This window comes from Charadrius vociferus, unplaced genomic scaffold (genome assembly GCF_000708025.1).
Source record: "Charadrius vociferus isolate BGI_N301 unplaced genomic scaffold, ASM70802v2 scaffold190, whole genome shotgun sequence".
Lineage (NCBI taxonomy): Eukaryota > Metazoa > Chordata > Aves > Charadriiformes > Charadriidae > Charadrius > Charadrius vociferus.
The window spans coordinates 1,059,546-1,086,705 of NW_009646608.1; the positions used below are offsets into that span (position 1 = coordinate 1,059,546).

The window sequence follows — 27,160 nt, forward strand, 5'->3', positions numbered from 1 at the left end:
TCCCTTCCCGTTTGTCGCAGGCTCCTCTCTCTTTGGGTCTCATATGAACTCCTGAACTTGGATTGTGTAACCAGTAACTGTGTTGATGCTTGCTGCAATCAAATCCCTAGCTAGGCCTTTTGCTTTGTTCAGTTATTTTTAGTAAAACGTGATAATCTGAAGCTGCAAAAGTAATGCTCTTCTTATATACTGGCTGCGTTCATTGCAGTTTTGCCTGGCTTGCATCACACATTAATCTTTTATTACTGATCATTATATTAACTCTCACCTGCCAGCTGTGAAATGACCCGCAGAAAGACATTTAACAATTGCCTCTATCCACTGAGTTTACAGTACACACTTTAATCAATGCTTAGGATTAAATTAATGCTGATAGGCAATTTCCAATATCTGGCATCCATGCGATAAGGGAATTGGGCTTTTCTGGGCTGCTTTTTCTTTTTTTTTATTAACTGAAAAGGCCTATCTGTATTTCACGGTGGATCGTGTAAACTGTAGTACCGACTCATTGCAGAATTTTGAAACCACTGGATTATGTCAAGCACGGAATCGGTTCCTTTCTTTAGGAACTTAGTTGAGCTTTTCAGAGTAGGAAATATTACGAACACTTAAACTGGTTTGTAGGACAATGAAACAGACTTTTTGGCAGATTTCATAACGTATCCAGTAGGGAAATATTTTAAACAGCGCATGGAAGGTGCAATTTAAAACAATGTGTGTAGAGTGTTTGCAGGTTCTGTTTTCATGTGTATCAAATATTAAAAATGTTGGCAATTTTTGACAAGATACTGCACTAAGGAGCGTGGAAGTGATTTGTCTGGAGATTTTATACTACTGAGCATCCCTGGAGTAAGAGATGAAAAGCAAATTTGAGCTTTAATTACTCAGAACACACACGAAAGACAAAGAAGTCTATTTTCTCCTAGTTGGTAGAACGCTGGTGCAATGACAACATAGAGGGAAAGTAAAACTGTACGTTGCTGGACAACACTTTACTCAGTACTGCTTAATAGACTCGCTCCCTTTCCATCCTCATTATCACTAAGAGGACCGTATGCTATTAAAGAAGGTGCACGATCCTTTTGTAATAAAGAGAAAGCAAACAGATGAGGGTTTTTTATAAAGTATCTTATTCTATATCAATTTCCTATGGTTGATGAATGGAATTGTCAAGGTCCAGGAAACAAGAATGCACTTTGTTACTAAGATAATATTAACTAATGCAAATTCTGCAGGATATAATTGGACAGAGATTAATGCACGTTCAGTTAACAGCAATTTACATGCCCAAGATATCACATCACTCCAATGATATCATCAGTTCACAGAGTATTACTTAAATAAATGAGCAGTGATTTTGTACTTAATTCATTAACGAAAACATTCCCATGTGAAAGTCATAAGCAGACTAGACTACAGCATTTGATTGGATCCTGTCTCACATATTTCATTGCAGGTGTCAAGAAGAGTGTCCTATTGGGACATACGGCTTTCAGTGCACACAAAGATGCGACTGCCAAAATGGTGCAAAGTGTTATCATGTAAATGGAGCATGTATGTGTGACCCTGGATTTAAAGGGATTTACTGCCAAGAAAGAATGTGTCCGGAAGGTTTATATGGCCTCAAGTGCAACAAGAGATGTCCTTGCAATATTACCAACACTCTCAGGTACGTACATCGTATTATATACCAGTGCAGGGACTGGTCAAATAAAAGCGTTGGGAAAAAAATTCAATTAACTACACTTACTCCCTTTTTCTCTGTAGTTTTAATTAAGAACACAGACAGTTCCTCTGGATTGCAACCTTTGATTTAAATGACCTCAGGTTTGGAACCATAAGTCTCAGTCCAGTCAGCTACTAAGCATGTGTCTGTTAACTATTTAAACAGTTCTGCTAAAGTCTGAAACAATTTGACGTATGACCTTATCCTGTCACTGCAGTCTTCTAGGCCTAAGAACTATCATATGGTGCCCGTATGTATGTATAATAACCCACTGAAGTTTAAAAAATATAGATGTATTTACTCAAATCCATCATTTTGGCTCTTTTTATGACATGGGTTTTCTTGTTAGATCTATAGACAGCAAGGGGACTTTCAAAATGAAACCTAATTTGCTTCAGTTTATGTCTCGTGGCAAATTACCTTGTTGAAAATGCTTGAGGCACATGTATAAATAGACTGAAATCAATATCCCCAAGTCAGTCTATGGAACTGTAACAAAGTCGACGTTGTCAAAATAGACATCTCTTCTCTTCTCATGTGAGCCTATTTTTGCTCTTCATTCGGTATGTGGATGTGTGAAATATTCAGGAAAATAAATATCAGGGAAGTATACCTAAAATGGAATAAGCCTCACGCAAAAGGTCAGGTTTCGATGGTTTTGTTCCCTTTTGCTTTTTTTAGGATCTGATTCTTCAGGTTCTCATTACTAAGAGCTAGAGCCACAGACTTGCACCTACCATGAGATAGGCTGAATTTACTTTCCCATTGCAAGCGTGAATTAAGTTTCCTGAACCCTGAAACAGCAGAATTTAAGACTCTTCCCTTTCATCCTATATGTTACCTCTGGTAACTCCTTGCCTTGTTTACTGACTGCTTTAATTGCTATTTGGAGATTCCTCACCCCCTCACACGCAGTAAAGGGAGCCTGGACAGCGAAACCACCCTGACCTGAGCTATTCCGATGGACCACAGTGCCCACATTTCCTTACCGTGCCTGCAAGATGCTGAGCCCCTCAGCACCCACTTGATTTCCTCCTTTTTCTCTCCATTACTGTTAAGTGTTCACAGCCAATTCAGGATTGTGTAGGCTTCAGAGGGAGGTGGGGATAATTGATGCCCAAGCAAATATGCCCTTGGTACGGACATTCTTCAATTTTAAACCAGACAGGTAGGGACCTGACTGTCTTGCTGATGATGACAAACCTACCTTGCAATCTTGCAGTCTGCTAAAATATAAACGCTCTCCTCAATTATGTATGCAAGCAGTACCACCTAATTTGTGTGCGTGCGCACACACACACTCACACACACACAAACACTTCAGGCAAATCTGTTTGTGCGCTTGAGATAGACACTATTTGTCTCAGTCTTGGGAATAAACAGGTGATCGTTCTTGTGAATTCAGGTTCAACTGGGAGTGGTGAGGCTTTGCTTAACTGAAAGTCAGAGCTCACAATGGATTATTGAAACGCCTTGTAATTCTGAGTCCTCTACAGAAAGATAGCTCTTGCTCCACCGGCTTTGACAGCAAGGATCTAAACTGTTTGACACCTCAAAGGTAGCTTTCAACAGGCTTCTATCACTTCTGATTATTTTGTGTATCATGAGATTATTGCAAAAAGTACCATCCCTAAGGCGTGAGCTGAGCGTTATACACAGAGGGTTAATGTTGTGTTGTACTGAGGATAGGGGATGTCTCAAGAATCACTGCCCAGTGAGCTACGGTGTGAATTCCTGCATGTCACACTATTCTGCAGTACCTGGCAGCGTGCACGACTTCAGCCTGTGGTCAATACAAGGTAAACTGCTCCTCAGTGAAAGCTGTTCTTCATGTGTGCTGGAGGGTGAGAGCACGCTCGTGGGCAGTAGCTGGCACAGTGTGTCTTCGCCGTCTCCCAGCCTGCAGAAACCTCTCTGTGTGCCCATTCTCCCATGAAGGTGTAAACAGAGTGGAAGGACTGCAGACTGCAGGCAAGGCCCAGCTTGGTGCTGGTTCTCAGCTAAGTGCTCATTAAGAGGCTTTGAAGTGGGGGAAGATTGTGGGTTTGAGAGTGCAAGAGTTCATCCTGGGTTACTCAAAGAGCTACCTGGGAGGTTCTCTGGGGCTTTGCCGGAAGACCCTTCCTGAAAGAACAAACTAGCACCAACCAGATGTGGCGAAAGAGGAGGTCTCAAGTTTGAGAGCGCTCAGAAAGGTGGAGGAGCGAATCCTCTCACAGCTCTTTTCTGGGCATGTGGTCATTCACACACACCGTGTACCTGACCCGTGCCTGGTTGCTGTCGTGACGGATACATTTTATGCCTTCCCTCCCGTCACTGCTCCGTCAGCTTCTCTTGCAGCATCCTCTGCTAAGATGGTATCTCCATTTCCTTAATAAATGAGTCTAGTCTCTCCATTGATAAAATCTCCCTTTTTTCTGCATCTTATCACTGCTGTTATGGAACAAAGAGATATCAGCAAGCTGTAGATCTGTAAATGTTCCCTCACTCATCCATGGTATTTCAGCTTTCCACTTTTCAATGAGCTCCTCCGAGTGCTGTCAACTTCTGAGCCGAGGAGTGTCAGAGTTGATGGAAAATGACCTTCTCCAAAGGCACTGCGTATCCTGAACAAATCTTTTTACTGATTATTTAACCAGTCCCATCCAGCATACTTCCCTTCCCACCCACCTCCTCCCGTTCCTCCCCTGAATTTTTATCATTACTGGGACTGTGGTCCTCCAAACTGATTCATTTACTGACAGCCATCTATTTTCCCCAGAAACAGTTTGAACTGTTGGCTACTTGTTGCGATACCAAAGTGTGTAGGATAATTATATAAACACTTGAAAGAAGGTGAGGGAAGCTTCCTTGTTTCTGTCAGTGGTTTTGACTCATGTGATGTGGTTATTAGAGGGCTGGCTGGAACGAGAAGTTCTGGGGGCTTTGAGGAGCACGTTGGGGAGGAACATTAAGAAATACACAATCAGCTTTTCTATTTTCATAGATCCATCTATTTTAATGTCTGAAGAGACCAGTGTGATCATCTAGTCTAACCTTCTTCATAGCACTGGCTGGAGAACATCATCCAATAATTTCTGCATCAAAGCACGCTGAAAGGCACTTAGTACAGGACTTTTGAACACCCCAGAATTAGGTATTTAGAATGCGCTGGTGCCTCAGACTGTCCTTCCACAGGGAAGGATACACCTGTAAAAAGTTCCCCCATGCAAAAAGCCCATGTTGAGACAGTCTACAATAGCCAGAAAGGCATAATCCTGGCTTGTCCTTCTGAAAAGCAGAGGGAAATGAATAGCTGAAATAGTCTCAGCAACTCACCTTTCTTGAGCACCGGTGAGGAGTCAGTGCGTGGGGTCAGAGGCCTACAGTTGTGTCTTTCCCAGGTCAGAGACATGAGAAGGGAAGGAAGACACCAGAGACCTCTTAACCCTTGACGCCTTCCTACGGTAATGAAGTCTAATGAAGTGGCCAGATCTCCAGAGGCTCTGATTATTGCCTCAACACTGACAAGTTTGGAAGGAGCGGACCCCGAGGACCTTACATGAAGCTTCACCTTGACCTAAACCAATAGCGTGCTTGAGTGAGGCTGACTTTGAAGGTGTGCTGGACTGGAGTAGTGGCCCCGCAGTCTCATTGTGGCTATTTCTTTAAAAGCAAGAGGGCATCTTAGTAACAGAGACTGAATGTAGTATCAACACCAAAAGACAGAAAATACCGTTAAAAAAGGATTAGGGCTGTTGTTAATTAAGATGAGATGACTGGTGCTAGTTTATAAACAGAAAGTCAGGAAATTCACTGGGAAGAAGTTGTTTTGGCTGAAAGATGTGTGGAGAACAAATTCAGAATTTGGAACAGACTGTACTGTCTAAAGCATTTCTTTTTCCAATTTGCCTTGAGAAAGTTAAATTACCTGGTTTCCTCAGATTTCCTCAAAAATTAGATGCTTAAAAAATTTGAAGGTCAAAAATGACTTTCTGTTTTTCAGTTCAGCTAGTAAACTCAAAAAAAAATGAATCTTTTATTGCTGTAAATGTGGCTCAAAAGCCAGGGAGTGTACTGTAGCTTCCAAACTGCAGCAAGAGCCATGGAACAATTTCTTTCTCATGCCATGTTGTGCGCCGTGGACAGCTTCCAGTTTCCACCTCTACCTGGCCTGGTGCCAGAGGAACGCTTGGCTGCTTGCGTGCGCTCTAGGTTTTCTACACTATTCCTTCCTGTTATGCAAGAGATTTGAAGAAATAAAAGTTGTTAAGATTCAAGGGAAAATACTAATGTATAACACTGCCAAACTCTTTCAACAGTACAAGGTTCCCCTCCTGCTCACAGCAAGTGCTGGCAAAGGAGATGTTAGTGGGTTTGCCTTCGGGGAGTCTTTCGGAGGCCTCGCATTGTCTTACCCATCCATTCAGTGTCCTTCTCCAGAGGAATTGTTTGTGTTCCTTATTTTGAGTTTATTGGTGGCATGGAGAAGTACCTTACACACGCTGCACCCGTGCTGGCAGAACGTTACATGGACACATGGCCTCGAAAGGTACATTCAGAGCAGGAAGGGAGGAATTATAGGAGAAATTCGCATTGCTAACTGTGTATCCTATTCTTTGCCATAACAAATTTGCCATTAAGCGCCTCAAACTTTCCAACTTCAATACAGTTGGCATTTAGTTCACTGGGCAGACTGGATGACTAGCTGGATGGCTGGATGACAGAGGAGTTTCCAAGCTGTAGTCATATGTCTAGGTACATAGTTTAAACAGAATGAAATTTTACAGAATACCAATATAATAAGAGAAGCGTTCTTAACTCACACGTACCTGCATACATATACTATTTCTATGTCAGGAGCTGCAATATATTTAGTATGTAACTCTGATGACTTTAATTACTGGAATAGTTCATACATACCAGAATTAGAAAAAAACAGTAATAAAAACTTAGTACTATTTAGTGATATCGGCTGCAGATCTTAAAAGGGATTCCAAAGGAAGAGAGGCATCATTTTACAGATGGGAAAGATGAAGGCAGAAAGAGTGAGTTACGTGGCCAAGATTCACTGGCAGGATTGGGAAAAGAACAGCTGTCTTCTGAATTTTGGTTAAGCATCTAAATCACAGCCATCTTCAAGTTAACACTGCATCAGGGCACCTTAATTGTCAAACGAGCGTTTGTCATTCAGGGCATTGTATTCTTTGTATCTGAGACGTCTCCTCTGGCCCCTGGTTGGACATCATAGCCTGCAACCTCATTTCAGACCTAACTATGCAGGTTTGAGGTCCTTTCGCTTGTTGTGCTACCATAACACTATGGTGTGTGTTAATGTTTGGTTTGCCAAAAGCTTTGGAAAGATTTATTCTGCTACCGTCATGGAAAAGTTTCCCTTCCCCTGCTGTGCAGTCTGTTCCCCCACTGTCGCTACCTACCCAGAACTATTGTTATGGGTGCCATAACTCTGGGATTTAATGTGGAGGATTTTTCCTAATTCTGCAACACCAGCACACTGTAAGACAGCAAAAGATAAGTATTTCAAAGCACTGAAGGACCACAACGGCTTGGCTTAGAAGAAAAACAAAATTCTGATATGCTCAGGCTGATAATAAAATTGTTTTTGCTTCAGCCAGAAGATTATATGGATGCAGCGACCCAAACATCTGCATTGGACTTGTCCTAGCTCATAGCCACATAAGAGTGGGAAAAGGCTTTATGGGGGCAGAATACGGTCTCAACCTTCAACTGGACCTCATTTTTGGAGTCCAAGCCCCTTGCCTCCTGCAGACTCTTCTGCAAAGCCTGTTTGGTTCTTACTTCTTATTTTAGTTCATGTTAGGATTATTTTTAGTCCTTAATGTGTAGCTTGCATCCCATGCAAAAAAGCTGTCTGTTTTGATGAAGGAGCCAACCTTGAAGTAGAAATTCTTACTGGGTATAGTATTTTCAATTGAATTGTCATAGACTGATTCAAACTGCCATGATCATATATTATGTTTGAAAGATTTAATTTAGCCAACAGATGCCGTTCTCATGGAACCGTATGATACATGCAGTGGTAGTGAAAATAGAGAAACAAAAAATCCACTTTAAGATATTTCTTTAATGTTTAGCTTTCTGCTCCTATTAGGTAATGATTAATAGATGCAGAGGGAAAAAAAAAAACGAGCTTTTATTATTTATCTGAATGTTAAGAGGTGCTCTGTGAACAACCATAATTTCAGAGACCGCTTTGTCAGAAGAATTTCATGGAGGGTAGTTTGTTAAGCTGATGAATTGTTTTAATTAGTCAGTAAAACACTATTTATGATGAAACATATGACACTCACAAAATTTGATCGTTCTGAGTCACAACAGTATGTGACTAACCTCTCCTACCAGTAATTGCCAGAAACTTACTTGGAAATTACGTTCTATGAGGTTACCTTGAAAATTAACATATACGATATCAATTTTATAGGTGTAAAGAAACCCATTCAGTCATGTCTGCAATATTAAACTATAGCAATAAATAATCGTAAAGGAAAATAAATAGATTCTATGAGGCATAAACCAGGAGGCAGGTCCATAGGGAGGTGCCACCTTGCAGAACTCTATTCTTTCTTGTTCTGAGAATAATAGAGAAAATCTGATGTGTAGCAGTATTATTTCTCATGTTTCTCACTGAGGGCTCGTCAGTGCTGTTACGGTACAAACTCGTGGTGCAGAGACTCCCTGAGCGTACTGAGCTCTCAACTGAAGCCTTACACTCACAGCTGGCCTCAGACAACATGGGATCCTTTTCCAAAGATCAGATTCCCTCTCCATCCCCTGCTCTCTCTTTTGACCACCTCATCTCCCCAAACGAGACATCGCCCTGTGCTCTCCCTTCCCATCCCCCAGAAACCTCCATCTCTTCAAACCAGGACTTAACACATAACCAGCCTTCCCCTCCTTTCCTAGCCACAGCCACAGCCCCCGTGGGACCCTCCTGCTGTGGGAAGTCGGTGCCCTAAGGAAACCAGAGAGATGCTCTTTCTGTTTGTAGAAGAGAAAATAGTGAATGAAGACAAAATGTTTCATAACAAGAGGAACAGGGGCGTAAGTCTTCCACCTGCCAGATGTGGAAGGACCAGGCATTGACCGGTCTTTGGGGCTTGATTCTCCTTTCTGCTTTTCTCTCTGTGTGCTCTCACAGCAGTGTGGAATTGTCTGAACAGCAATGAAAGCCAGAGGATTATGCTGGGCAGCAATGCTCGTTATCCAGCATAAAGGAACTTGGCTCATTTCCCTGCACAGCTGAGATTTAGTCCCAGGGCACTGTTGACTCCTGCCTCGAATAAATCCCAAAGCTTCAGGTAGTGATCAGTTTTGTTCGCTATGGCTGAATATTCCCTGCAAAACTGTTTTTTCTGAAGATATTTTTCTCTTCCAAAGCACTTTCCTTTCTACCTCTCCCTCCTGAAAAGTTCTGCTGAGGTGGCACTCAGGAGGAGAGGAGAGGAGAGGAGAGGAGAGGAGAGGAGAAGAGAGGAGAAGAGAAGAGAAGAGAAGAGAAGAGAAGAGAAGAGAAGAGAAGAGAAGAGAAGAGAAGAGAAGAGAAGAGAAGAGAAGAGAAGAGAAGAGAAGAGAAGAGAAGAGAAGAGAAGAGAAGAGAAGAGAAGAGAAGAGAAGAGAAGAGAAGAGAAGAGAAGAGAAGAGAAGAGAGAAGAGCCACAGGACTCAGATTTATCTTCACAACTCTCTTGACTGCATTCCTCTATTCCTCTATGTAGTCACATTGATTTGAGATGGAAAAGCATAAACTTCAAAGGTGTAAAATTGCCAGTGCTGTGGCAGTTCCCAGATGTTGGGAAGTGGCGTGCCAGGCTGGTATTTAGCACCATATTCCCTATTCATTTCTTCACTCATATGGCTGCTTACATTCACCATCCTTAACAGTTTTCAGGTTTGTTATGTTCTTAGTGTGACTCTTGCTGGCATTGCATTTAAAATGTTCTACTGCTGTTTATGGACTGTTTTTTTCTTTCACATCCACATCTCATTAATGTCTGCCTGTCTTCATTAGTTGCCATCCATTGTCTGGAGAATGTAGCTGCAAAGCTGGCTGGGCTGGACTCTACTGCAACGAAACCTGTCCCCCTGGGTACTACGGCGAAGGCTGCCAGCTGACCTGCCCTTGCCAGAACGGCGCAGATTGTGACAGCATCACAGGGAAGTGTATGTGTGCACCGGGATATATGGTGAGTGAGAGCTCGGAATAATGGGGCATTTCATAATGTACCTGCAGAAAATTAAAGAGGATTTTACTCTTTTTTCAAATAACATGTGCATAACAGTGGCCAAATACAGGTAATTTTTCCCCATTCTATTATAAGTCCACACAATTCTCCTTTGAGCAGTATCAACTTACTACTTCTGGTTATTTACTTAACGTCAGTATTGTGAGTTTATTACTGTTATAAGGATAAAGACATGGTTTCCCATCGTATATTCTAAATCAAGACATAACAAAAAAGATGTCAGATTATTGTCTGCCTAGAAGAGCAGAAAAAAATTCTCCTGGCCTTTCAGTGTGTTCCTTGTCAGTCAGACTGTGATTTTAATAGATGAAGATCTTTTAAAGTGTTGCAAATGATAGAGCAATTTATGTCTTTTCTGAGCATATATGGCAGGTGTCTTTTACCTGAGCGTCAGAAAGAGCTTCAGACAATCTGAGGAAAGCAAGCATTACATTTTATAGATGAGATACAAAATGGCTGAAGAAATCAGCTAAGATGAAACAACAAAAATTCATAATTAATGATTGCCAGGTTGCAGCAGAAAATATTAAGATGTGGATCCAAGTGTCCAGTCCTGCTACAACTGGGTGTAATGGAACTCTTGCTAGTAAGTTCCCCGGTCATCCGTATATGAAGTACCTCTTTACTCCAGCAGCACACTGTGGAAGGGATCTGCAGGCTGTGTTTAAGAAACAATATTTCCTGGACAAAAGAAATTATTTGCAAGAGAGAATTCCACCACAACTTCATTAGCAGTTGTCTTTAGTAATTTTTGTCCTTAAATTTACATGATCCATTCCCACAGGCCTATCTATATGTTTTCTGTACTATTATACGAAATATTAGTTATAATTACCAAGTTTACTAGAAATCAAGCTTCAGATTTAAAGATATTCCCAATATGTTCAGAGCTTCCACTAACATTTAGCAGCCAACTAAAATTTGCAGCCTCCTGGATGAGTTTTACCCTCTATTGTTTTAAGTTACAACTTAAAAAGGAGATAATAAATATCTTCAAATAGCAGGGAACACAAGGTGGGATCTTTGACCATGCTGTAGCTCTTTTGAATTGCATTTATGAAACATGGTGGATGTCATACCAGGTGGCTTTAGAAACAGTGGGAGGGGAATGGCATGTTGGATCTGGACACGCCATCAGCGCCCGCTGCAGTGTTTAGGGTTTTCTTGGAAAAAAAACATTGCAGTATTCTGCAGGGTCATGGGCTGCTGTCGTCTATAGGGGAAGGCTGCGCAGCTGTGAGACAAGATCACACAGTGTGCGAGTCCTATATGAGATTAGTGGGATGCTAAAGACTTTTTAGCCTCCCCTCCTTTTAAATTCACACCTGAGCTTATGATCACCAACCGTCACCTCCAGAACGGTGGAGTTATGGCTTAAAGACAGTTTTGTTGTCTGCTTCATGTCAACAGCTGAACCTGAAAGTTGGAGCTTCCATCGAATTTCCAGGGGTTCTCACACTGCCAGGTTTAAACAGATTTATTTAGGCATGAGAGGTAGGACTGTCAACAGCATCTCTGCAAGGCAGTAGTATTTAGAGATGTAAAAAAAAAAAGAAGAAAAGGGCTTTGAGTTTTGATTCGCCACTCACACTAACAGAAAACAAGAATTTATCTTCTTTATACAGTGGTGATACACAAGTATTAATAGAAAATAGAGGAGAGAATGAAGGAAGCAGCATATTAGTAACAAATGCAAAATACGATACTAAGATCCTCTTTCTTATCAGGAATGCTGTTGATGTTTGCAGCACAAAAATATTTTGGGACCCTTTACTGTACACGGTTTTAAAAAAGCATGGTTTGTCCAATATATATTGTTCCAAAAGAGTATTATTGCAGGCGTGAAGCTTGGGAAGTTCCTATTGCATATCTTCAAAATAATGTTTAATCTCATAATAAAGAGCTTTCTTGCACTGACATTTAAACAGCTTGGTTATTGAGGATAGCTCTATAATCACTGAAGCATATTTAGGCATTAGTATCATTGCTTTCTCATAATATACTATAATCTCTGGCAATTAGTCCATGAGGGGAAGTAAAGCCTTGAAATTGCTAATTTATTGCCTCTGAAGCATATTTGTCATTCGTATGCATGCCAGATGACTTGAGTTGCAATGGTTCTTTCAAATGCTAGAGAACGTAGCCTGTAAAGAAAACTTGACGGGAACCTTTGCTTCCTACCCCGAACTGGCGGTGTCCTGCCGAGCTGCTCTTGCTGTGCGCTCCATCCTCTGGGCAGGGGGAAGGTGTCAGCACTGCTTCACGACGCAGCCCGTGGGTCACGTGAAAGATGCTGCGGGGCCAGAACCCTCTCAAGGATGGAAGTGGCTTATCTCGATGGCACGCTGAAGACTGGACTTCGCCTTCAGCCCGGCGTGCCCGCCTCTTGCGGAGGCAATGGGGAGCTTTGCCTGCGGGTGGAATTTGGCCCTTGAATTCGGCTAGCCTGCAAGCGAGCAGCGCGACTGTTCGTGAACGCAGGATGTCTCTTCTGGCAGCGCTGACAATAGAGTGATGCTAATACAGAACTGGGCAGAGCTAATTATTCAGAAAAGCCATAAATGAACCCCTCTTGCTTTTTCTAGCGCGAGGCTTGGCTGATGCAGGAATTTTGCCATATGATTGGAAAGAACGGAAGTGGGATCAACATCTTACATTTTACAGAAATGTTTGATCGACACACCATCTTACATAGCAGAATAGGCTGAAGGTTTTCTAAGTAAGGGGGGAAGAGAATATGATGGGACTTGGGATATAGCTGCAAAATCTAACTGCAAAGGCAGAGCGGTTGGACCCATAGGACTTTTGGGTTACTGGATGCCTAGAAAATATACTGACCAAGAAATGACAGTCTTTTTCCTGAGAAAGCACTCCTCCAGCTCACTTCTTTTGCACAGATGGCATGTTTTTTAGCTGTGCCCTGCCTCGGCTGTGTCAGGGCAGCTGGGCAGGGTTTCAGAATGAATCATCTGCAATTGCAGCCAAAACAGGGACATTTTGTTGGGATGCAGAACAAGCCATTAAAAACACAAAGCATCTGGTCACTTTTATTAAATGTATTAAGTGGAAAGGGAGCTATCCCATAGGTGACATGTACGTGAGCAGAGCACTTAATTTTTGGAAGTTAAGCAGATTCAGGTTTTAAAATAAGAATTTACATTGTAGCTCAGAAAGTGATACATTATTTATTAGCTGTGACAATTCCAAAAATTCAAATGCCAAAGCTAAATATTGGTGAGCTTGCAGTTTTGGATAGAATTTCAAAACATTTTATCTTTTTGTGATGAATATTTTAGGTCAGACTCAACAACCGGATTTACACATACCTAGCTCTAAAACGTTGTAAAGGTGTTATTGGGTACTGGTAGAGGTTATCTGTATGAGGTTCCGATATGACTGTGCTCACCCTAAAGGATTGCACTGTTTTAACTGTCTGGGTGCCTAAACCACAGTGCAGACACTGCGTGTGGAGTTGACTGAAGAGGCAGCTGAGAAATCTGAGTGATCCACAGTCATACACAAAGCAGCCCAGTTCTTGGAGGCAGCATACAGGACAATAAAAAAAGGATAGCAGGAGCAGAGGAGACACAACAAAATCTTCTTCCCGAAAATCACGGAGCTTGTCTAGAGCTACTCCTCATACGTTCCAGCAGTAGAGCCCACACTGCAGGCCTGTTGGAAACCCTGTGCTTATTGCATCTCACTTGTGAAGGGAGGATGAAGGGCTGTATCCATTTAATGAAGATGATTGCAGGGAAGCATTATGATAAGCATACCAATAGGGCACTTCCCTGAAACTGGTATTTTTAACATATTTGAGGATTGCCTCTCAGTGCTCATGTGATGAATTGCCAGTGATGCTTTTCTGAAAAATAGTTTTGGAAAGCCATTCTGCTGCCATCTTATTTGTGGCAAGAAGGACTCCAATAAACACACAGGGAGTACACAAAGATTAGCCTTAAAAAGTATACAGGGAGATTCTTGACTGGTAAAAATTGCATCCTTACTCCCACACACAAATAGTCACTTCTTGCAATAAATTACTTGGATGAAATTATGGGGGTGGTCGGAGGGGTTATACTAACTTGTACCTCCCTCTCCTTCCCAATTCTGCTTTAAGATGTTCTCGTACAAACCCACAGAAGGCAGTTGTGCAGTAGGGATGTAAAAGAAATCAGGATTTGCCCTGTCCTCTCTTCTTTTGTTTTTGGTTCATTGAATTTTATTCCTGTAATTCAATAAATGTGGTGAAGAAGGCCAGAGGATATGAATTAAATATGACAGGAGACCGCAGGAATCCTGACCTTCTGTCTCACAAGGAAATCTTGAAACCAACCCCCTGCACATACCTATCAGCGTTCTAGCTACTGAAATCATTATAAATGCTATTGAAATACAACTAAGTTCACCTTCTCCATTGCACAGTTAATTGCAACTTTCTTGAAACCGGCAGCTATCTAGAGACCTCATCCTGTGATATGCCTTTGTTTCTTTATGGATGCTTTGTTTTCTTTCTTTGAAAAATGAATTTAACTTCAAATGCTCTCGTTCTGTCTATTGTGGCAAGGAGATATGTAGTTAAAACATTTCTCAGCCCAAACACTCTGAGAAAACTTTAACACTTATATGTGGAATGTGCGGTCAGCTTTTACTTCGGCGGGCGCTTAGGTCTATATTTCACGTCTGGATGACAGAACTTATATTACTTTAAAGAGTTCATCTATTTATGCTGCAATTTTTTGAAGACCTGTCTGCTTTTATTGAACCCTGCATGCTGGCAAGCAAAGCTAGCACTTCATCACCAAAATGAAAGAATTCATTTTGACATTTTTCTATTCCTTGGCTGTATTGGTAGGTCCCATACAAGCCAATCACAGTGCAGGAAAGTATAGAAACTATAGGAGTGATGACCTCTTGTCAGAAGGTTTTTCAGCTTTTGGAATGTCACTTGGATTCCCTAAGACTTTCCAAGATATATCCCAGTGCTGTGCATCTATAGTCATTTGCATCTTCCGTTGATGTTGCATTTTAGAAACATAATAAAATAATGCCTTTCAAATATACCCTTATATTAGTGCTTTTTTATATATATATCTCCAGCTGAGCTCTGTGGAAATCTGTTCACTTAAGGACTGGAACACAGGCTTAATCTGGGTCTGTAAGTCCATAATGTTGTCTAGTATGTCAGAGGTTCTCAACATAATGCTTTCCCTAACACAGGGGTACAAACCGCTTCCAAGGTTTACAGGTACATGCCTGCACATCAGAGTAAAAGTCAGCCCCTGTAACACACACACTAAACAATAGCTCGAGCACTTAGCAAAAATAAGTGTATATTAGAGTGCTATAAACCTACTCAAATGCACAGCAAATGTATAACAAACTTTGCAACGGATAATCTGGCAGTCAGTACAAACCCCCCCCCGCCCAGTCTCAGGCCAGTCTCCGTCTGCCCCGTGCCTACTTAATGAGTAAAATGACCAATTTACCCTTCCATAGAAACAAGGAGGACCATAATTTTGTGTTACCTATAGAAGTCATAAGCAACTTACGGGCCCAGTCTGTTGAGTATTCCAGCTGTGACTGGCTTCCTTCTGGCACATACAATATCTCTTGTTCCCTGAAGAAAACATACAGGAGAGAAAAAACAATCTTTCCCTCTACATTAAAAAAAAATTGAAGGCTGCTCTTCTGTCCTACACCTTTAAAATTCCCTCTGTTGTCTAAAAGAAAAAAAAAGTAAATAGAAAGGAGCACCTTATCTTATCTTCAATGGAATTTTCCCTGAAGGACTGAAATCCCAGGTAGGACTGGAGGAGTTTGAAGAATCGTTGCCTGTAGGTGTTTTCTAAACACTCAAGGTTGATAAATACAAATTTATCAGAATATTTCCTCTCTTCTACATATTTACTTTCATCTTTATTCTAAATGTATCATCCTTTACCACTTCAGAAGGAAGCAGGAAAAAATGAATGAGACTTCTTTGTCTTATAAGCCCCTGGTTCAGTAGTAAAGTTATTTTATAAATTTCACAAAATTCTTAATATAAAAAAATGAAGCTAAGGTTGGAGATAGTGGATCTGTTTGGGGGGCTTTAACTCATTTAAATGAACCTTTTCTTTTTGAGATAACTCCAAAAGTACTTTAGTGGAAGCTCATCTCAGAGCAACAGGGCACCTCATCAAAAGGTTTAAAAAGAAAAGACGAGGGGAAAAAATCTTCAATAGAGCCTGTGTCCTTTTATCCTTGATTTACCGAGCATATCAGTTACCCCCCTTTGTTAAGAGCTCTTTTCATTTATAGGTATAAAATAAATTCAACCATTTTATCAAGATGTTCTTGTTACCAGCCACCAGTATAAATTTTCCTTGCTGTAGGTGGGGAAAAGGTTTTCTGGCACAGCAGTTGTCCAATTAACTGGAGTATTACGGGCAACAGAAATAGTTTGCCCAGTCTCATTTCATGAATTACCTAGATGCGCAAGGAAGATGCATTTTCTTCTCACTGGTTTCCTATTTGTATTCATAATCCAATGTCTCAAAATCCCGGGGAATGGCTAGCAGCGGTGGCAACGGGTACGCAATAAGGCACCCACACTGTGCAGGTGGGTTTGAGCGTAGGTTGTAGCTGGCAGTGAGTGAATTATTAATTAATAATAAAAGTCAAATAACTTGTTCTGTAAGTAGTGGAGCTAAAAGAGCCTTGTTTTCCACAGATTTCTATCCCTGTCCCCTGGCCTTTCCTATCCCACGCTGGTACCCCTGTCTCTCTCTCAGGTGTCTATGACACTTTAGCTGACACAGGACACTCAGATGGGCTCATGGACTTCAAATTCACACAATTTGAACCTGCATAACCAGGTTGAAAGTACCACGCATCGCATTACCTAGAAAGGAAAGGATTTTGCTTGAACAAAGACTGAAGTCACGATGTGGAAGAAATTGTTTCCTGTGCTCACACCCTTTCAACTCTTTCCTCTTTATTGGTTTTTCCTTTGTTTCTTCTCAGTTATTGAGAAGTTCTTAGCAGGCCTAATTTTAAGATGTTTGGGAATATCCCTCTGCAGCCATGACCAATTCCTCAGCTACCCTTGAAGTAAAGGGACATAGACAACCAGAAAGGCAAAACCAACCCAGGAGGACTGTCACTGGTGATCCAAGAAGCTGTGCAAGAGGTAAAGTCCTTACTTGGATACACAGAGAGTGGTGGGATGCAGCTGAAGAAACAGCAAAAAGACCTGACAGTTTCGAATTGTTCCGAACAGTTTTGAGAAGATCATTTTTGTCAAAGTCAGCAAGAAGGAAGTGCAGTCTCTTTGATAACAGATATTGATGTGAGCTTTAGGTCTGGGGGTAAGGTAAAAGACAGGGATATGGGAAATTCAACTAAAATAACTTTAAAAAAATGGAAAATGTAACTGTGCCCTGGGAAACCATGATGAGAGAAGTTAAAAATTATATTCACGTGGTGCTTGAAAAGTGGATAAAGATGAAAATGCTAGTAATTGTGAGACAGTCAGTCACAACATGATCAGGTCCTCTGTACTAACTGTGGCCGCATCCTAGATCCCCCTTTCCTGGTTCTGGTCTCTGAAGAATGCAGTGTCCTTCAAACTTGCATTTTCTTAGTGTCTTCTAGATGGAGATAAGTCTGAAAATTCATCTGATAATTTTTTTCTAAGCTTACAAATTACTTCAGAAGTGGATGTGGAACAAGAAGCAGATCTCAAGTAGGCAACAAAAAACACTCTGTTCCATACAGTCTAATTAACAGTGAGCTGGAAAAATGTTCTTGAAATGAAAGAACTGTCGCTTTACCTGCACAGAAGTTTTTCTGTCATCTGGGCTGCATGTTGGAAGGTCTGAGTTTATTAACATAAATCAAAACATCTCGTCCAGCTCTGGAGCCCCCAACATAGGAAAGGCATGGACCTGTTGGAACAGGTCCAGAGGAGAGTCACGAAGATAATCTGAGGGCTGGAGCACCCCTCCTATGAGGACAGGCTGAGAAAGTTGGGGTTGTTCAGCCTGGAGAAGACAAGGCTCTGGAGAGACCTTATTGCGGCTTTCCAGTCCCTAAAGGGGCTCCAGGAGAGCTGGGGAGGGACTTTTTCTAAGGGCATGGAGTGATGGGATGAGGGGGAATGGCTTCAAACTGGAAGAGGCCAGATTTAGATGAGATAATAGGAAGAAATGTTTCCCTGTGCGGGTGGTGATCCCCTGGGGCAGGTTGCCCCGAGAAGCTGTGGCTGCCCCATCCCTGGAGGTGTTCAAGGTTGGACAGGGCTTGGAGCAACCTGGGCTGGGGGGAGGTGTCCCTGCCCAGGGCAGGGGATGGAATTGGATGATCTTCAAGATCCCTTCCAACCTAAACCATTCTATGGTTCTATGATCTCATGCCCGATGTTTTGGTACATTCCTCACATAAAGGGAGCTGGCCAGGAATCATTTGTACCTATCACAATTTTTGCATAGACCAGAAGAAAACTGCCTCTGAATTGCGTCTTGACATCCCTTTTCATTGGTGACCTCTGAATTTTCTTACCCACTTCTCTATGGATGCAAAAGTACATATTTAGGTGCATAAAATGGCACTCTACTTCTTTTTCTTTTTTTTTTTTTTTTGTAGGCCATTGGGACTAATAACAGCCTATAAAGTTTTGGGTCCCTAGGCTACTGGGTCTGAACCAGGCCAGGTCAGTACAGATTGAAAATTATCTTCTCTGGCTGTGCAGTGGCCTGCATGAAATGACTTTGGTCTCCGTCCAGCTCCCTGTGGATCAGTATGTACATCTCAAACCCCATTGCTATCAGCCGTAACTGGCAAATTTGCTGGCAGACTGAGCCATTTACCATTTTAGCTTCACAAACCGTTGCTTCAGGTCAAGCTTGGTGGCGCGGCTGTGTGATCCATTTCAAAGTCCCTGTAGGATTTTTTCTGGGGACAAACAGCATGGGTACTCAGAGATTTTGGAACAGCACCCTTTGTAAGTATTGCAAGCCACCCACATTGTACTGCGCCTTTCTTAAATGGCGGGTGCCTTTCTGAAAAGCTGATCCGCTTCTGAGCTGGCCCTGCCACATGTAGACTAGGAAACAGCGAACATCACCTCAACGCAGAGAAACTGGATGCGGGCTAAAACCAATATTTCAATAACAACTCACAAATGGATTCTTCTGGCTCTGCTGTACTACAGGAGAAGATATCCTACATTCCGATCCCAAAGGGGAAGATCGTTATGGGGAGGCCGCCTGTGTATTCCCAGGCTTTCAGACCAAGCTGCTCCCCGATTGATTTTTATATCAGTGAACCAGGTGCTTGCTGCCTATTAGCCTTGTTGGTGTTCTCCCCCCGGAGCTCGTATTGACCAATTAGTCCTATCTGCTGGAGCACCGGCAGCCACAGCATTTAGTAGCCCGTGTTTTCCTAAACTCTGACAGTGTTCGTGTCCGTGCCTGGCTGCGGGAGCCATAATGAAGGGTCTTCTCTCACTTCAGGGCGTTTGTTGTATGCTTTTGAGCAGGTGAACTATTGTACCGGTGTATTTAACAAGGTCACTGGATGCACAAGGCACAGTGGGTCTCCCTCAGTTGTGGAAACTGCATCCCTTTCTTTGAATTCAATGGAATTTTTCAGGCCCTTTTAAGAACTACTTCTATTTCATTTTGTTTGCTCGCTCCCTTCTCAATGTACAGGCTCCAGAAATTGTCTGTGACAGCTCAAATTCTACTTTGTCAGCCCAAGTTTACCTGAACACAACTGCTGGCTTCAGTAGGATTGTCCCAAATATACAAGAGTGGAGTTTGTCTCGGTGGCTGCCTCTGCTAATGAGAACTTATTCAGTCATACACGATGTCTATAATTCGATAAGAATTGTGAGCAAGTCCCAGGTCTCCTGCTTTTTCTTCTTATATTTACTTTTACTTCTGGGCTCTGCTGCAGTTTTATTTATCTGAATAACTCCAAAGTTTTCATAAGTGGGTCCAAAGGAACCAACTTCATCTAGAAAGCCTGAATGCCTCTGCCTTTGTTGCTAGTTGACATATTTCCTGTATTTTATCCTTAATTGGCAATGTGGCTATGTCAAATTGCATCTCCGTTCCTGTAGCCTCATTCAGAATCAGTGCAGCTCAATATTCTGTTCAGACTGAGTTATTTGATCTGAATTTTGCAGAGGAATAAACTGCTTGCCAATAGCAGTGTCTCTTCATCTATTAAGCTTCTAAATGTGTATATCTTTATCCACACTGTCTGTGGGTCTATGCATAGAAGTGTCGGTAGCTGACTCTCCTGCTAGTTCAGATTGCGAACTGACTTCATTAAAACCACCTAAGTATAGGATTTAAGTCACAGGTTAGTTTTTAATTTTATTTTCTGTCTAACTGAACTGTCAAAGGAAAAGACTTCATCCTTTACAGTCAGACATGTATAAATGGAAAATCCTGGTGTGTTTTCTTATGCCAAAGAACAACTGAAATTTTACCAGATCTTGAACTCTTTTGCTGTAGCTTTTTGGATTTAGGAATATCTGTGAAAGTTTGAAGGGGATATCTGTTTATCTGCCTGTGTGTGATTGCCGGGTTATTTACCAGCTTTGCTGAAGGTACATTACAAACCCCATTAGCTTAAAGTTGCCATTTCTTTTTTAGAAGCTTTCTTTTTTTTCGCGCTGATCCTTTCATTTGTGGATCACGCAGCTCAGAACCAAGATCAACCACAGGTGTGAGCATCATCAGCCCTACACCTGCATATTTTCCACCCACATTGCTGCTTCTGTGGCTTGAGTGCTCTTAGCAAGAGACCAGCTGAGGATACCTGCTGTGTCCCGCACAGTGAACTCCTCCTGGGCTCAGTCCATCCAGTCCGTGTTACCAGGGTTCAGGCATGCACTGGTGTGCTGAAATTGTTTGGCAGCTACAGAATGATGCAGGTCGCAGCTAGTGACCACGCCGGTGAGGGCGGAGGGTGTGCGTGGTAGAGAAGTTTAGATTTGAGACTATGCTTGGACGTTATTCTTAACTGTATAGTACAGTTGTAGAAGAATTCTAAAGTTTGCAAAAGAATTCTAAAGTTTGCAAATAATGCAAAACTGTTGGGATTGTCAAATATAAAGATGGTAGCAAATTTGGGGAAAGGTTTCATGTTACTGAGTAGCTGGGTAGGTTGAAATTCAGTGTTCAAAAACGCAGAGTAATGAACAACAGGAAAATAATGTTAAGTAAATACACAAAAGGTGGGTTCTAATTTAATTCCTACCATTCAGGGAGAGAGATCAGGCAATCACAGTGGGTAGTTTTCAGAAAAACTCCAATGAGTGCTCGGCACGGGTCAAAAAACAAATGAATCCAGAGCGCCAGATAGAATAGTTAAAATGATCAGGAAGAGAACAAAACAGGATGGCAAAAACATTTCTGTGGTATTGTGTAAATCCAAAATATATCTAAATCTCAAATTACTGCATACAGTTTGGCTGATTCCTGCTTACAAAAGATATAATGGAAGTAGTGAATGGTGACAAAGATCATCTTTTACGTGGAATAGCTTCTATACAAAGAGTGACTCGATAAGCTAGAACTCAGCTCAGAAAACAGATGGCTGAGGAGGGGTACGATAGAGATCTATGGAACTGTGGATACTGCATGGAACATGAACAAGGAATGGTTATTTACTATTTCTAATAACAGAGGAACAAGGGGCAACCAATTAAATGATTGCACAGCAGGTTTAAAGACAAAGATAGTGCTTTTCACAGAATGCGTAATTAAATTGTGAAATGGCTCCCATAAAATGAGAATAAGAGAGTGGGATGACTTTGCTTAGAAAAGGGGTCACCAAGGGTAGATATGTGAGAGGTCTCTTACACCGTGGGGGAAGGGGAAAAAGGAGGGCATCTTTGCTATTTATCACTGCATAAGAAGTTTCCCAATTAAAAATCAGACAGTGGATTTGACGCAAACAAATAAAGATAATTTTTCTCCTTTGTATTTATAATTAAACTGTGGATCTTCTTGCCAGAGGACGTCATAGAGGCTGAAAGTATAAATTATACCTTTTATTTCCCATTTTTGCAATGTCCTTTTTGCAGAACTGTTCAGCCTTGTCAGCCAGAGCCCAAATTTATTATTGTAAAAAAGTCAGGAGGCCACAATTGCTCTACAAGTTAGATCTTGGGCTGTGCCAGTCATGCTATGTGGGCAGAGCAGAAACCACCTCTAATTTCCAAACAAAGATACTCCCATAAAATAGCTGGTGCAGAATTGTCAGAGCCAGCTCTGAATTCTCCCTCTGAAGTCCACTGCACTGAAACACTCTTCCGTATTTCCAACTGGCTTAGGCTCCGGTTAGCCACTGACCTGTCCTGCCCGAATCTGGGAAAGAAAATGATGGAACTGCATATAGTGTGTTAAAATCTTTCCTTTATCATAGTGGTAACTCCAATTCAGATGCCTCCATTTAAAAAAGCAGAGGAAAACAGGGGTTTTTTTTGTCTTTACCGGTAGTATTCAAGGACAGTGATTTAGTACTTTGACACACTTATCTAGCTTCTGTCCCACAGTTTGGACACAAGCAGCTTGTCGAGTACCTCATGAAGAGCACATTGACTGAGTATATAGTTCTAAGGCATGTAAATACTTTCCACTAACTTGAAATAATGCACATTGTGCCTGGGCCGTTTTACCTTTTGGGACATTTAATTGTGATATGACTGTTTTTGGGGGTGTTTCAGAATAGCAGCTGATCAAAGCTGATTATAGTAACAGCAATGAGCCCTACAGAGGTTTGACTCTTTATAGGTTCCCCAGAGTTAAGTTTAAAATATTCTGAGAGTTTACTCTCTGCCTCACCTGAATAAATCTGAAGTGACCCTCTTCCAGTTTTAAACTGCAGTGATTAAAGAGAGGACTTGGTTATCCAGCTGGCCCCATAATGCATATTAGTAATCCTCCTGATCTAGACATGACTGACCTGCCTTGATAATATACCTTCCCATTAACTAAATCTAAACCCGCGTATTATAGACATTTTCATTTCCACCTGAAATATCTGCTCCATAAACAATCTCCCCACCTCCACTGTGAACAGAATTAGGAGTTTGTTTTCGTATCGTGCCCTTATGTGGCCAACCGCTGGGGCTGGCCGAGCAGCGCACACGCATCCGATTTAGCTGAACACTGACCTCCATCATGTTTTTTGAACTGTGCACGGCTGTCTTGCTTGTACTCCATTACAGGCTGCCCGTGGGAGGCTGTCCTCGCAGGTGTGATGCACCGTCTCACCAGATGAAATGTCCCGGGGAAATGATGTAGGAGTTGTTTTACCCAGTCTAAATCCAATCTCCTATTTTTGGAGAGGTCCCTCCTGGATAAATGTGTTTTGTGATATTTTATTAGGTGAAAAGTGCTGACTGTATAAAAAAAATCATGTTCGGAGGTTGATGATCATCGTTTTTACTCTCCACACTACTTTCCTTGTGAATACATTTAATTATATGATGCTGTATTCATTGCCTCTCTGACACTAAAGTGCTCTGCAGTTAAGGCCTAAATACTAAACCAGGCAGATATTCAAGTGTTGTAAAGTTAGTCTAGATTTTTTTTCCCAGCAACAGTGCTACACTGATGTACCGGAAGCGGGGGCCGGGGGGAAGGGGCTATCTCTTCCCTGCCCTCTTTATTGAATTTTCTTTCTTTTTTTTAATGCCCATAGTTAGGTGGCTTGAACAGTAGGAATGGATTTTTTTAATTGCAGATAACTGACTGATATTGGGCATATTTTCAGTGCAAACTAAGAAACTATTCCCTGGTGGTGAGGGGGATTATAGTGCTCACTGACAGAAATGCAGCTCAGGTTTGCTGAGGTTTAGTATGCAAAATCCAATTTTTTAAATCAAAGTTTTATTTGTAGTTGTTTTCACTTGATTTCGTGGAGGCAAAAAAACCCTCACAAAGCTAGAATTTGCTGCCTTTGTTCTTACAGAGTACTGCTCCCCTTCATCATCACTTTTATTGTGCCCAGAGCTTTGTTCCTTTTGGATGTATGACGCAAGTTGGAGCTGCGATGCTGGAGGACAGGAGGGTGGCGAGATTCTGTGCACCCTCCGCTTCGAAAGATAAGCCCTATCTTGCGTACGCAGTGTCTCTTAGTTTGCCTGTGTGGGTTTACTGGACACGGATCATGTGGTGGATGCACGTGGAAAAAACCCTCTTGGTGCCCGGAATGAGGGTACCCAGGGTGGTTCTGCTGCCACCAGTGCAGTCGGCGCAGCTCACCTCCATTACCTCTTTCCTATGAGTTATTGGGACAGGGACATATTCAAACACGAGACCGCAGGGCCCGAGTCCCAGATTCCGAGTCTGAAAGGATCCTGAGCCGGTGGGCAGCGCCTGACTCCTTACATGCACAGATCCGTGCATCCTGCAGAGGAAACCCCTCACAGCTGGGATTTACTGCGCTGGAAACCATAAGCTCCGTGCAGTTCATTCCAGCTCGACATATGCAGAGGTGGTGTCCAGATTGAAAGGCTGCCCAAGTTCTCCAATCCTGATAGGTACAAATTATTCTCCAGGTAGCCAAATCCCAATCAAAGGCTTTTCGAAGCTGTGGCCAAAGGCTTCCCAGGTAACTGCTCAACGTGATGGGGAAGGGCCCTTCTGGGAAGATGGATGGGTGGATAGTTGGTGCTCTGAAGCCCCTACAGCCCGGGGATCATAGGATGAGCACTCCTGGTTTTGAAATAAAAATAACGCAAATACACTGTCAATGTATCTCAACTCAATTGTGAGGCTGTGCAATGGGAAACGGAAAAATCCAGGGGGGGAATGGGAGGCTCTCGGGGCCCAACAGGCCAGAAATGAGGATCTGGCCCAGGTTCTTCTGTGGCCCTACTGCGGGGTAATGTGTGTTACGCCAGTAGCAGCCTGTAGCAAATATATTTGGGTTTATAAAGTAGGAATCCACAAAGTTCAGCCAGATTTTGTACAAACCATTTGCAAAACAATAAACCACAGTTATTCAGTGGTAAATTTTACTCCCCTCACAGTGAGTGCTCCCAGCTTTGCTTTTGCATAACAAAGGCTTTGGCTATAACCAGTAAAATGAAATTAAATAGTATTTACTAAAGTACTGTAAGTACTTAAAATTAACATTATTTATAATATTTTTACTTACTACTATCTTTATAACAAATAAAGTTTCCTTTTTGTTTGTGTGCATGTTTTGCTGAATACTTTGGATCAAACACCAAATTTATTCTCAGGCTGACTAATTTTGAACTTGGCATTTACTGTGAAATTTGCTGTATGAATTAGCATATTAGCACAAATTCAGAGGTGAAATAAAATGCTGACATCCATTTGCAAATGTTTGTAAATCCTTGTAAGATCATAGGCAGCAAAGCGGTAAGTTCTTCCCGCTCCCAAAGGTCGCTGTGCTTGGTCCTCACGGCACGTCCAGGTTTTACAGTATCCTCAGAGGACTGGGATGCCACTCAGGTGCAGATTGGGGAAAGCTTTGCAGATGGCTGTTGGAAGTGCTTTATGATTTAATGAAAGACTTTGGCATTCAGGACTGCCAATGGTTGTGTCTTTGGATGAGTCATGAGCTGTAAAGTCACTTTCTGAACGCAGGAAAGCTCTATCTCATCCCTCCCACCTTACCCCATCTTCTCCCGTAAAAAGGGCAAAGGGAAAAGGAGACTGAATAAGGCCATCAGGACTTCTATCGGGCTGGTTTAGATGTATATCAAACTCTAGCACGGCTACATCATGTCATGTTACAAAGTGGGTAAAGGAACATTTGTCAGTTCTTAGTAAGAGTGATCACCTGCGAACTGAACGCTTGGCTTGTTCGGGCACAAGATCCTTCCCCAACCTTTCTTCTGCATTTTGTCATTAGCACCAGTAATAGCATCTGCAGGGAGTAATTAGTAACACCCAGAGGGGAAAGGAATTCTGCCAGAGGATGTCATTATGTCTGGAAAACTAAAGATGCTGTATAGTAAGGTCATGAATAAACTGTTTGAGTCTAGGGTGGAGGAGAAGACCGGTAAAAGTACAAAGTTTCCTACCGCTGCTAATATGCTTATGAAGAGCACATTAATTTCCACTGGAACACCATTAGGGAAATTAGTTTGTTCTGACAGTTTGTGTTGCTGGATACCATATGTTTACCTTGAGGGAATGTTTGTGGAGAACCACTTTGGGTTAATTGTAAATGTCACAATTAAATAAGTAAATATACAGAACTGTATCTGTGATCTGCATCGGCGCACAGACACTGTGTACCAGCACGCTGGTGTGCCACGTAATGTGTGTACATATAAATATATACTGTTATGTACTAAATCCATACCGATCGGCTTATCTGGTCACACAGGCGTCAGGTACAAACAGCACCTGCATTTTGTCTTTCTGATCGGTTTATCATTACGTACATATGGCACTGCACTGTGCCCTCCTTTCTGTTTAATGCTGCACTGTGAGCTCTGAGAACGGAGCACTGAGCTTCCCCGGTGCTGGTGACGGGTGTTGCGCCTCTAATTCATCTGGCACAAAAAAAGGTGAGGAGGGAGGGAGGGAGGGAATCAGATACCGTGTTAAAAATCTCAGATTAGTCGGAGTCCCATTACAGATTACCAAAGGTTCAAATATGTTGCCTTTCGGTGTTGTCAGTCCCCACTAATAATCCGCACGGGAGTGGAGGATTTTCAGCACCTTGACAGATTAAACCTTAAGGACACTCAAACAAACCTGTCACATAGGTCTTTATCATGCAAACTTGAGGCCAAGTTCAGTAACAGCCCTGTTAGTCTTCTGCATTGCAGAGGCCTTGAAAAATTGATTTTCTGTTTTGCCACTGACTTCAGTGGAGCCCGGCATTAGCCCTCCGAGGCAAATTTATTCCTATAGATTGTAGTAACTTCTGAAATTCTTAATTTCCCACCTTAACTAGTCAAACTTTGAGACGGACCAGGTATGGGTGCAGACTTTGGCAGGTGTTGTGGGCCGTTGCTGGGTTATTAGCTCCCATGGTTATGGTCTGGGATACCCTGTTTTTTTTCCTTTGAAAATGCATTTCATGGATTTAAACACCTGATCCAAAATGTACGAGAATAAATACAAATCTTTGTACTGAACACCAGAAAATGATTTTAAAGGGAGTTGGTCATTGT

The 27,160-nt window shown here is 42.0% G+C and overlaps 1 protein-coding gene across 1 annotated transcript in view; it reads left to right on the forward strand.

Annotated features, from left to right (window-relative positions):
* Positions 1-27,160, forward strand: part of MEGF11 (multiple EGF-like-domains 11) — a 215,187-nt gene that overhangs the window by 123,347 nt on the left and 64,680 nt on the right. The window contains exons 9-10 of the mRNA XM_009886823.1: positions 1,457-1,669; positions 9,756-9,930. Of these exons, the coding sequence (XP_009885125.1) occupies positions 1,457-1,669; positions 9,756-9,930 (388 nt within the window). The remainder of the gene's footprint in view (positions 1-1,456; positions 1,670-9,755; positions 9,931-27,160) is intronic.